This window comes from Chiloscyllium punctatum, chromosome 1 (genome assembly GCF_047496795.1).
Source record: "Chiloscyllium punctatum isolate Juve2018m chromosome 1, sChiPun1.3, whole genome shotgun sequence".
NCBI lineage: Eukaryota > Metazoa > Chordata > Chondrichthyes > Orectolobiformes > Hemiscylliidae > Chiloscyllium > Chiloscyllium punctatum.
The window spans coordinates 115,921,988-115,935,460 of record NC_092739.1 but is presented as its reverse complement, the minus strand read 5'-3'; the positions used below and the strand labels follow the sequence as shown (position 1 = coordinate 115,935,460).

Here is a 13,473-nt window from a genome sequence, read left to right as displayed (position 1 = left end):
TTTCAATTGGTTCCTGGAGGTGTTAAATGAGACATCTTCTACAGTTTAGAGTATATGGTGCCTAATAAAATCAAGTTCCATCAAGTGCAGGTAAGAAGCTAGAGGGAAGTGTCTGGATGGAGAAGGAATTATGGAGGTAAATGGAAGAATTGTGGTGGGAGGACTCCTGTCCAGAGAAGTGAACTCAGAGACAAGAGACTATTTAACATCGTGTCATGCCCAAAATTCATTGGGGGGTGGGGTACATAAAGAATCAAAATTACATCCTCTGCTGAGTACTGATCATTTAGCATCAGAGAGAGGAAGTTGGAGGGTATAGTGAATACATGATAATAGGTGGGATTAGAAAGAGGGATGGAATCAGAAGGAAGGGGAGGGAGGGAAGAATTCAGAGGAATATTGGTACCTGTGTGTTTCTGGAGCTCAAGTTCCTGAAAGGAAGGGAAAAAGGGTCTCCTTCAATGCCTTAAGAATGAAAAATAAAGTGGGTTAAGGGTAAGCAGTGGATATAATACATTTGAATTTGCAGAAAGTGTATGATAAGGTATTAAACATTCAACTATTTAATAAGTTAGAGGTTAGCATGGATAGATTCTAACTAATAGAAGGCAGAGTTTGGGGTAAGGAGGATACTTTGTTTAAACCCTCAACAGGCACCTAGTTTGAGTTTTGCCAGGGCTACTGCGCTCCTGACCTTATTACAGCCTTGATTCAAATATGGACAGAAGAGCTGAATTCCAGAAGTCAGGGGAGAGAGTGACAACTCTTGACATCAAGGTTGCATTTGATCAAAGTGTAGCATCAAGTAGCCCTAATAAAATTCCAATTAATCAAGGGAAAACTCTCCACTGGAGGAGTCATACCTGGCAAATAGGAAAATGGTTGTGTTTGCTGGATGTTAGTTGTCTCATCTCTAGGAATCTGCTGGAGTTCCTCAGGCCTAACCATCCACAGTTGCTTTAATGACCTTCCCTCCATCATAAAGTCAAAAGTGGAAACATTTGCCCACAATATTCACCACCATTCACAACCTCTTAGATTTTTAAAAATTCACTCATGGGACTTGGGCATCACTAGCGAGGCTAGCACTTACTGCCTGTTCCAGGAGCCCTTAGGAAAGTGGTAGTGACACCACACAATAGCACAATCTGGAGAGGGATATGCACCTTGGCGGAAAGAATACAGGAGCTGAATATTATTTAAATGGTGAAAGATTTAGGAATCCTTCTGCAAATATCTAGCATTGAAATTCATTAAGTATTCAGAAAGGGAAATGGAATGTTTGCCTTCATTTCCAAGGGAATGGAACAGAAAAAAAAAAGACTAAACAAGGCACAAATCAGAACTTACCAATTGAAAGATGTGCTTATATCGGAGGCAATGGTTTACTGGGCTGATTCTGGTTATGGATGGATTTTCGTGAGAAAAGGTTGACTAGGTTGGGCCGGTACTCATTGGAGTTTAGAAAAATGACAGGCAGCTTTGTTCAAATGTACGAGACTTAAGGGGCTTGTTAGGCTCGATGTGCAGAATTATTGCCCCTTGTGGAAGAGTGATGGACCAGAGGGCTTAATCATAGAGTAAGTAGTCACTCATCTAAGATAGAGATGAAGAGGAGTTTCTGCTCTAGGGAGGCAGTAAAACTGTGGAATTCCTTACAGCAAATAAATGTTAAGGCTGGGTCATTAAGTATATTCAAGGCTGTGAAAGACTGATTTTAATCAATCAGAGAAGGAATCCAGGGTTATAGGGAAAAGACAGGACAGTAGACTTGAGGATTATCAGCCATGATCTCATGGAATGGCAGTAGAGACTTGATGAGCCAAATGGTCTATTCCTACATTTCGGTCTTGTCTTCAAATCTTGTCACCTGCATTTGCAGCTATTCACTGGAAGTTTGAATTATTTCAAAAAGTTATCAGTCTTCAGGGGACTTATTGAAAACATTGTTCTGCTCCGACATCTTATTGCCTTATGAGATTTTAAGTTTAATGGACAAATTTGCAGTAAGAGATAAAGCCTTTTTATGCAGCAACCAATTATGATGCCTGAGGTTATGAAGGCAAATGCAATTATGGCAAGAGAATTGAATAGTAACTATACAGAAAGTTTGTCGGCCTATGGGGGGAAAAGGTGGGGAGTGATACTGGGTGATTTGCTCTTCTGGAGAAATTAGACAAACAAGCAAGGCTAAAAGGATTTGCCTTTTGAGAAGGTACTAGTGAACTGCATTCTCAACCTGCTGCAGTCGATTTGATGTTGGTACACCCACAATGCCTTTAGGAAGTGAAGTACAAAATTTTGAATCAGGAACACTAAAGGAATGGCAATATATTTCTAAGTCAAGATGGTGTGTGGTTTGGAGGGGAACTTGCAGGTGGTCGTGTTCCCAAGTATTTATTGCTCTTGTAATGGTAGCGATAATGGGTTTGAAAGGTGCTGTCCGCTGAACAGTTAAAACAGACTCATAACACTAATTCTGTTTCACTCTCCACTGATGCTGCCACACTTGCTGATTTTCCTTTTTTCTATTGCTAACTACACGTGGCTGAGCTCAAGAACACTATATCGGCATATAGGAATCAATATTAAGACCTTCTTTCTCAGTAATTCAGCTACATCAACTATAACCAAATACAGCATTTTTAAAATTCATTTTCTACACAAGATGTTAATCTGAATTAACTTCCCTTTAAATCTCTCAGCATCCTGACTTGGAATTTTCATCATCATTCCTTCACAACTGCTAAGTCAAAATTCTGGAACAACCATCGAACACAGGGACTGCAACAGTTCAAGGAGGTAGGTCACTACAAGGTGCTCAAGGGTAATTGGGAATGAGCAAAAAATGCTGACTTTTCCAATGATGGTCACACCACAAGATTTAATCAGAAAGGCATAGTCCACCAACAAACATTTTCAGCTTAGAAGAGGAGAAAGGCACAGTCTTCTCAGCCTTCATCATTTGCAGTGATAGCTCAAATAAATGGAGTCAATAAAAACTTTAAAAGGCTAACCCAACCAGTTGCATCTTAGCTTGGAAATATTAAAGCTCATTACATTGGAAATAGAATGAGATTAATTGAACCTCTGGACAAACTAAATTGAAATACAAGAGGAATTTCTCTCTTTTTCCAATGTGATGATCGTCACTATAGGAAATATTGATTTTGCAAGAGATTAAAAGCAAAATGAATTTTACATAGCATTATACAAAATCACTGCTCTGTTATACGGAGATTACATCCATGGCCATTCAGGCAGTTCATCTGAATAACACTGATTTGCTTTTATATTCCTGATTACTAATATAAGACATGTTGTTAACACAATGGAAGAAACGACATTTTGTCCACTTGAGTAACAACTACAAGCTAAACTAAAGTAGTTAATTTATCTCCGTCTCAATTGAGTAGATCATATAGAATAGTGAAACAACACAACAAAGCAAATCTATCTTGCTTCTGTTGTAAACTTTATGCACATTTTAATTATCTTTAAACTCCAGATGGTCAGCAATTTATGTTACAGTTGTATAGTTTTCAAATGCAAAAGGGACCTTTAATCTAATTAAAGCATCGAAACTGAGCAAGCACCATTTTAGGAGACAGACTGACTGGCCAACATGAAGCAGTTGGAATAATATCCCACATGAAAGAAACCTAATTACAACAATGACATGTACAATCATCACAAGATGACCATGTGTAAATCTAGCCACAAGGTATTCATGTACTAAGTGTGAAACCTGCTAAAAATAAAATGAATAGAGAAAAACAATATGCAAGACAATCAAAACTATTTATTAAATGATTTGTCGAAGTATAATAACTTTTAAAGTCTAAAATTTATTGTTTCAGTACTATCAGATAGTTACAATCGGAAATGACAAACATACCAAAATTCAATGGAAACCTTTGTATAACACAGGCTACTTTGTTAAATTACATGTTTCAGAGTCGCATTAAATAAGGCAAACTCTTATTGCTTAAATAATTGTATCAAACTGCATCTTAGCATCCCGCTGTGGATGGTTTCCTTACTTAAAAGGCAAAGTTATTTTTACAGGCATATGAAACACAAACACAGTAAGGAACCATTTAAAATTTGTTTTTTTAACCTCAATAATCATCTGCTGTACATTACCTAGGTGGTTCATAAAAATCTCATTAAAATATCAAAAGAAAGAAAAAATATAAAATTTTCCTACCTTCCCAATTTGTCTCCTCTTGTTCCATTTTCAGATTTATATACTGTTATACATACAAAGATGAACCTTTCCCAAGGTATTTGGCCCTTATATGTGACTATTCGACTTGACCCCTTTCAGATATAAATAACCATTTCTGGCAGGTCACTAATGGAAAACTGGAGCCTAAGACAATGGGTTTATATTCCACTGTCAAACAAGCATTAAACCTGAGATACTTCAAGAATGGATGTAGTTGAAGGATGCAGGTGAAGGAAGAAACCTCCTTTTGATGTGGGTACAACACTGTTTCACCAACACCACCGCAGTCCAACCCGACCAATTTAAGAAAGGTTAAGATGGTCACTCAGTTGAAAATTATCTAAAGTAAAGAGTCCTCTCGTACTCCCATTATTTTATGCAATCAATACTAAATTGGACTAGTCATTTTCTGGACCAGCAAAACTGTTACTTTCTTTTTCAATGCAAGTATGGCTTTAAGAACAGAATTAATAATTTTTTTTTTAAATGGGGAATGTAATGGCTTAGTGGTGAGCACTACTGTCTCACAGCACCAGGGACCCAGGGTGAATTCCAGCCTTGGGCAACTGTCTATGTGCATATTTTCCACGGGTCTGTTTCCTCCCACAGTCCAAAGATGTGCAGATTAGGAGGATTGGCCACGCTAAATTGTCCCATGCTGTCCAGGGATGTGTAGGTTGGGTGGATTAGCCTTGGGAAATGCAGGGTTAGGGAGGGGGTGTTGAGTGTCTGGGTAGGATGCTCTTCAGAGAGTTGGTGTGGCCTTGTTGGACAGAATAGTCTGTTTTCATACTGTTGGGATTCTATGATTCTATGAAATAATCAGAATTAAAAGTCACAAGTTGCATTTCCATGAATGAAACACATCAATGCAATTGTTTCCATGTAATTTTACTACCATGACTGTATTTACGTATTCAAGTAGGGTCGTACTGAATTCATTTGTTCAAATTAAATATGAGAAATGGTCTTGGTTCAGAAGATCGCAATGTACAATCAATCAACCAACCAACCAGTTTGGATGATGAGGAGAAATAACAAAGGAAAGATGTCAGGAACAAAAACAGAAACTACTGGAAAAATACATCAGGCCTGGCATCACCTGTGGAGAGAAGGCAAAGGTATCATTTCGGGTCTAGTGACCGTTCTTCAGAACTCACTAGATCTGAAACATTTCTGTTTTGTTTGTGAATTCCAGCATCCCCAGTTCTGCGTAGTTTTTTTGTTAAGGAAAGCTGTCACCAGTGGGAGTAGTTTATAGGTCCCATAACTGCAGTTAACGCAGTAGGACAGGATATAAATAAAGAAATAATAATGAAGTGCATGAAAGGTATGGCAATAATCTGGGTAACTTCAATATTCACATCAATTGGAGAGGTCTAATTGCTAACAGTAACCTAAAGAGAGGATGAATTCATATGAACGTATTCAGAATAGAATCTTATTGCAATATGTTACAGAATATATCAGGGATCAGGCTATTTTGGACCAAATATTGTTTATTAAGACAGGATTGATATTACAGTAAAGGATCCTCTACACAAGAGTGATCACAGAGTCATAGACACATATAGCATGGAAACAGACCCTTCGGTCCAACCCGTCCATGCTGACCATATATCCCAACCTAATCTAGTCCCACCTGCCAGCACCCGGCCCATATCCCTCCAAACCTTTCCTATTCATATACCCATCCAAATGTCTCTTAAATGTTGCAATTGTACCAGCCTCCACCACTTCCTCTGGCAGTTTATTCCATACACATACCATCCTGTGTGAAAATGTTGCCCCTTAGGTCTCTTTTATAAAATTCCCCTCTCACCCTAAACCTATGCCCTCTAGTTCTGGACTCCCCGATCCCAGGGAAAAGACTTTGTCTATCCAGGCCACTCATAATTTTGTAACCCTCTATAAAGGTCACCCCTCAGCCTCCACCGCTCCAGGGAAAACAGCCCCAGCCTGTTCAGCCTCCCACTATAGTTCAAATCCTCCAACCCTGGCAACTTGTAAATCTTTTCTGAACCCTTTCAAATTTCACAACATCTTTCCAATAGGAAGGAGACCAGAATTGCATGCAATATTCCAACAGAGGCCTTACCAATGTCCTGTACAGCCGCAACATGACCTCCCAACTCCTGTACTCAATGACCAATAAAGGAAAGCATACCAAATGCCTTCTTCACTATCCTATCTACCTGCACCTCCACTTTCAAGGAGCTATGAACCTGCTCTTCAAGGTCTCTTTGTTCAGCAGCACTCCCTAGGACCTTACCATTAAGTGTATTAGTCCAGCTAAGATTTGTTTTCCCAAAAATGCAGCATTTATCTGGATTAAACTCCATCTACCACTTCTCAGCCCATTGGCCCATCTGGTCAAGATCCTGTTGTAATTTGAGGTAACATTCTTCGCTGTCCACTACGTCCAAAACTTCGCAATTAAGTTTGAGCTAGAAATATGGGCCAACTACTAAAATATGTAATTTAAATTAAAATAACTACAAGTAACTGATGACAACTGGTTAAAGTGGAAAAGGATAAAAGGTACAAAGGTAAGCTTGTGAAGATGCAGTGGCCAACATTTAAGGAGATAGTTCACAACCATGAACAGAAAATTAGAAAGATGCATTATCTGTAGCTAACTGGTATCAAGGTTAAAAATACATTGCTGTGAGATTAGTGATAGATCAGAAAATTGAGAAAATTTTGGAAATTAGCAATGGATTACTAAAGGAGTAGAAATTGGAGTCTGAGAGAAATCTAATGAGAGGGCAAAAGCTTCTATATGCATATAAAAAGACTAGCTAAAGTGAACATTGGTCCTAAAAGGACAAGACTGAAGAATTAATAATGAGAAAGAAAATGGCACAGGCTTTGAATGAGATCAGGCAGTCCCCAGGTTGCAAAGAGTTTCTGTTCTAGAATCTGTTCGCAAGTCAGAACACAACACAGGACAACATAAAGGAGCGTTCATCAGGTCAGGAAATGTTCATATGTCGAGTCTTCAAAATTGTACCACTGTTTAAAATTGTATTCATAAGTACGCATGCACATAAGTTAAATGTTTGCAAATTGGGGACCTCTTTCGTACATGTTCCATTTTCATAGCAGAAGATTAAAAAAAAAGGTACCTCAAGAACAGTTGAAAATCAAAAAAGCAAAACTAGGAGGAGGAAATTAGGACAGTTACCATGCTACAGAAAATGAATTCTAAATAGTAATGGGACTTAAAAATCACCAAGTTCCCTAGATTTGATGGGCAGTAGCCTGCGGTCTTAAAACAATAAGCTGCACAGATGGTGAACGCAATGGTTGTAATTTGCTAGATTCTGCACAGGTCCCAGCAGTTTTGAAACTCACATGTCACAACTCTGTTCAAGAAAGGGAAAGGCAGAAAGGAGGAAGTTTTCAACTAGATAACCTCACATTTGTACTAAAAATCGGACAAATATAAAGAATCATCAACTCGGGTGCTACTTGCATTGGTTGAGAGAGAAATTTGGCCCCAACACCAAAATAATTATTTGCTGTTTAATTATGTCCATGGCATCTTTGTCATACCTGAACCACCAAGCCAGTTTAGTGATACCTTTGGCATCCCCCTAGTAACATACTCAAAACTCTCAATCACTTGACTCACCAAGAGCTGAATTGTAACAAAAACAGAAGTTGCTGGAGAAGCTCAGCAGGAATGGCAAATATTTTAAAATTAATCCAAATAGTCCAAATTTTTTGTTACAGATACTCCTCTCAGATGTCAATTTCATACGTTAGTAAAGATCTTGGTGAATTAATGTTAAGTTTACAATTTATTCCGTTATTGCACATTCTTGTTCTGCTCCCAAGTTAAATCCTTAGTTTTTCCAACACTGTTTCATTACTTTGGTACTACCTCACACTTTTAAAGTAGAAAGCAGAAGGTTATCAACAAAATATTCTTTCACCCAGAGAGTGGTAGGGGTCGGAAATGCACTACCAGGGACAGTAGTTGAGGCAGGTTACCTCACAACCTTTAAAACAAAAAGTGCTTGGATATGCACCTGAAGTGTTACAATATTCAAGGCTATGGGCCAAGTGCTGATAAGTGGAAGTGTAGATATAGTATTTTTGGTGTTACAGGTGGAAGGGCCTCTTCTGTACAATATGATTTTAGAAGTTGATTTAATTCCTCCAGCAAATACTAACCCTTCACTCATTTCTCCTCAAATTTTCTTAGTTACATACTACTGTCTTAAATTGTTCATTTCAGCATATGTTTAGTACAAGGCAAATTGGAGATTAAAGAGAAAACACTTTCGTTCCCATCAGAGTTTCCAAAGGGATGTAAGCAGCCTTTAAAACCAGAGCTTCTCCTCAAAGTAAAATGAAACTAGCAAATTTAAGTTTTCAGTTTGAATATGTGGCACTGAAATTTGCATGTAACATCAGAAGTGTGAAAAATTTAAGTTAGGCAAATGTAATAAACCTTAGAGCATGCTACATAATATATACACAAGTTCTCATGTATTAAAATATAACTCGCAGTTATGTAAGGATTCCAGCATCCTCAATGTAATTTTCCCCAATATTCATGTAAAATTTGAAGTAACGTAGAATTTAAGACATAAATAGAAAATGCTGTAAATGCTGCAGAGTATTTCTGGCATTGTGTTTTATTTCAGATTACATGTATCTATAGTGCTTTGCTTTCACATTTCAGTAAACTTTATTTTAGGAACATAATTCTTCTCCCAGTTATTGGACTGACAAAATTATGCATGAGATTATCCACACAAATGTGTGAATTACTCATCAATTTGAAATTACAATTACATTTACAAAGGAAGTCAGTTATCAATTCTGATTTATGAAAAGAGATGGTGTTAATGAATTGATGGTAGAAGATCACTTACTTCCTTCTCACCCTTTGACACTCTATTTTACAACAAACCTGCTTCCAGACAGACAGCAGCCTGGGATTACAGTTCCTGAGACTTTGTCAAGCTGCAACTGAATCTAGTATGGAAGAGCCACATGTAATATTTTGCCATTTCCAACAGGTGCTCAAGCCAAATGATATTTGTTGAGCTAATTAAGTAGATTTACATTGTGCAGTTGCAAATGTACTAGTTCTACAGTTCATACATCACTATCACTAACAATAATTCCACACAACAGATTCAGAAGCTAGGGCTTACCTTTTCCTTATTGTTCCAGGACTCAGGAAAGCACTGGTTAAATTTTTCTTTCTGCTCAGAGAGGCAATTTTGGTAAACACTCAGGAGTTCCTGGCATTTTTCATACTGGTGTTGCAACGGTATAAAGTGGGTCAAGGGAAGTAACATAATAGGAGAAAATATAAAGCACCACAAATTTTGCTCACTGCTTTCAAATGATGAGGCATAACAAAGCAGCTATTTTCCTCTCAAAGCAGAAAAGACGCATTCAAAAGACGCGGAAAGAGTTTATACAGCATAAACCAGTTTTATAAATCATACTGCAGCACTCAAATTTAGCAAATAGACAAATTGTGAATGCCCTAAGTGATTCAATAGATTTATGAAATTTAATTTAATCAATATAGTAATTGACACATAAGAAAATGAAAATGAACTGCTGACAGCCAGGAACTCTATGCTAGATTTAATTTTACAATTTGTTATACGTGAATTCTAGTAAACATGCCAATGAACAAAACTGCAAAACACATTATCTAGGTCCTGATTTTTCATAAGTTGTTTTAATTCACTAGCACAACAGAATTCTTCCAGTGATCCACTTACATAATGAACCAATAGATTTTAAAGTGAAAAATCTCTGCATTGAGAGATCTATACCTAGGTATCTTTGTACCTCAGATGGTGCCCTAAGTGGCAACTTGTAAATTTTCCACTGTACCCATGTGAGTACATGTGACAATAAAGCTAATTCTAATCATAAAATGCATCCAGACTTTGACAAAGGAATTATGCATGGTACAAAAGCATAGAAGTTACACTGAGTTGTTAGTTAATTAAATTTTGAATACAAAGAAAAATGGTGAACCATGATTTGTCAAAGCCCAAATGGTATATTAACATAATTCAAAGAAGGAAGACTAGAGTCAGAGAGATTTACAGCACAGAAACAGACCCTTCAGTCCAACTCGCTCATACCGAACAGATATCCCAACCTAATCTAGTCCTACCTGCCAACACCCAGCCCATATCCCATCAAACCCTTCCTATTCATTTACCCATCCAGATGCCTTTTAAATGTTGCAATTGTACTAGCCTCCACCACTTCCTCTAGCAGCCCATTCCATCCTCTGAAAATGTTGCCTCACAAGTCTCTTTTAATTATCTTTCCCCTCTCACCCTAAACCTATGCAGTCTAGTTCTGGAGTCCCCAACCCAAGGAAAAGACTTTGTCTATTTATCCTATCCATGCCCCTCGTGATTTTATAAACATCTATAAAGGTCACCCCTCAGCCTCCGCGCTCCAGGGAAAACACCCCAGCCTATTCAACCTCTCCCTAAAGCTCAAATCCTCCAACCCTGGCAACATTCTTGTAAATCTTTTCTGAACCCTTTCATGTTTCACAACATCTTTCCAATAGGAAGGAGACCAGAATTGCATGCAATTTTCTAAAAGTGGCCTAACCAATGTCCTGTACAGCAACATGACCTCCCAACTCCTGTATTTAATCCTCTGACCAATAAACGAAAGCATACCAAACACCACCTTCACTATCTTATCGTCTGCGATTCCACTTTCAAGGAGCTATGAACCTGCACTCCAAGGTCTTTTTGTTCAGCAACATCCCCTCGGACCTTACCATTAAGTGTATAAGTCCTGCTAAGATTTGCTTTCCCAAAATGCAGCACCTCGCATTTACCTAAATAAACTCCATCTGCCACTCCTCAACCCATTGGCCCATCTGATCAAGATGTTGTAATCTGAGGTAAACTTCTTCGCTGTCCACTACACCTCCAATTTTGGTGTCATCTGCAAACTTACTAATTATACTTCTTACGCCCGCATCCAAATCATTTATATAAATGATGAAAAGTAGTGAATCCAGCACCGATCCTTGCGGCACTCCATTGGTCACTGGCCTCCAGTCTGAAGAACATCCCTCCACCACCACCCTCTGTCTTCTGCCTTTGAGTCTTTAAAAAGTTGGGCCTTAATGTCATTCCAGATAGACAGTAACATGGTTGATTATTAATTGCTCTCCAAAATGGCTGACGTAACCACTCAAAGTACATCAAACTGTGTTGAGGAAAATCTTACTTTATACGCTCTTGAACAATATATTTGTTGCTTGTCTGTAACAGTATCGGTGTGAGAACCATGCTATATGGGATAGTTTCCAAACTGATAAGGCTGAAGGCCTAGAGCTGCTGTTTTTTTCTCTCTTTCTTTTACATTTGTTCTTCTTTTCCTTTTTTCCTTTCCTAAGTATAGGCCCCCTTCCCAGTGTGCCAGCAGCAGCAGCAGGTTCCTTTGCTGAAATGGCAGACCCACAAGGCAGCAGTGGCAGCAATGTAAGCCAGAATGAGGCACCAGCTGTTTCAGTATGGTGGGCCCAGCATCCACTTTGTGCCCAATTCAGGAAATGACGGCTTCAGTGGACTCATGGCAACGACAGTGTCAACAAATGCATGATGCCATCGTAGAATGGGAACACTGATCCTCTGCTGACATGTGGTTCCAGGCTATTAGCTGAGCCCAGTTGGAGATGGTGGCGTTTCGGGTGCAGTGGCGTGTGGGGACTCTGGGCATCTGACTGCTCACAGATTCAAAATTTGTGGCTGTTTTTCTGGCAGAAAGGACTCATGTAGCAGTGTCTTTCAGTACTTTATTTCTGCTTCTGTTGTTAATCCTGTCTTTTGAAAATTAAGATTGTGCCAGAGAATGTCAACTTTGTGCACTGTACTCCTGTATTCCCGTACTCAAGTATACTTGACAATAAAACCTAAATCTAATGTCTGGAATATTGGGTTGTCTTATGAGGAAGGTTGAGACAAAGATGGGCTTGCAGCCATTGTAATTTAGAAGAATGAATGACTACTTAATTACAATATACAAAATTCTAAGAGGCCTTTACAGGTTGGATGTAAAAAGGATATTTCCTTTTCTGGGAGAATCTAGAATTGACAGTCAATAGAGTCATAAAGATGTACAGCGTGGAAACAGACCCTTCGGTCCAACTTGTCCATGCTGACCAGATTTCCCAACGCAATCTAGTCCCAACTGCCAACACCCAGCCCTTTTCCCTCCAAACCCTCCCTATTCATATATCCATTGACAATATATCAAAGATTTATTTCCCCCCCACAAACAGTAAATTGTATCCATTGCTCCCAATGTGGTCTCCTCTACTTTGGGAAGACAGGATGCCTATTTACAGAGTGCTTCAGAGGACATCTCCGGGACATCCGCAGCAAACAATCCCACCGCCCTGTGGCCAAACACTTCAACTCCCCCACCTACTCTGCCAGGGGCATGCAGGTCTTGGGCTTCCTCCATCGCCACTCCCTAACCACCTGACGCCTGGTGGAAAAACTTCTCATCTTCCACCTCAGGACCCTCCAACCCCATGTCATCAATGTGGATGTCACCAGTTTCCTCAGTTCCCTCCCCTCCCAACTTATCCCAGTTCCAATCTTCCAATTCGGCAACGCCCTCAAGACCTGTCCATCTTCCTTCCCACCTACCCGCTCCACCTTTTTCTCCAGCCTATTACATTACCCCCCACCTCCATCTACCTATCTCACTCTCAACCATCTTCGCCCCAGCCAACTCCACCCACTCACCCGCCGCCGCCACCCCCCCCCCCCCCACAATTTATCTCCATCCCCTCGGCTCACAGGCTCATTCCTAATGAAGGGCTTGTACTCAAAACATCAATTCTCCTGCTCCTTGGATGCTCCCTGGCCTGCTGTGCATTTCCAACACCATACTCTCAAATTATACGTAAAAGTTAACCCCATATTTTTTGCCAAATAATCTACAATTTCCATATATCTTGTGTCAAAGTTGACCCTAGTTCTTCACAGATAACAGTTCAACATTAATGAGTTGGTGTGCCGGCTGTCACATCCCGCACCAGTATTCCAGTCTGCCGGTTGTTCCACTCTGCTCCCAGTCTTCCAGTCCGCTGGCTATTATGTTCCACTCCAGCTTGTCAGAATTACCATAATTCATTGTTAGCAACAGTCCTGTCTGAAGAAAAGGAAGAAGTTCCACAATGTTCTGGCTAACATTTCTTCTTCAACCCA

At 39.3% G+C, this 13,473-nt stretch overlaps 1 protein-coding gene across 3 annotated transcripts in view; it reads right to left on the bottom strand.

The window, feature by feature from the left end:
- kiaa1328 (KIAA1328 ortholog) overlaps window positions 1-13,473 on the bottom strand; it is a 189,484-nt gene that overhangs the window by 116,337 nt on the left and 59,674 nt on the right. For all 3 annotated transcript variants that reach the window (XM_072572945.1, XM_072572928.1, XM_072572938.1), the window contains one exon: window positions 9,406-9,524. In XM_072572945.1, coding sequence (XP_072429046.1) covers window positions 9,406-9,524 — 119 coding nt within the window. The remainder of the gene's footprint in view (window positions 1-9,405; window positions 9,525-13,473) is intronic.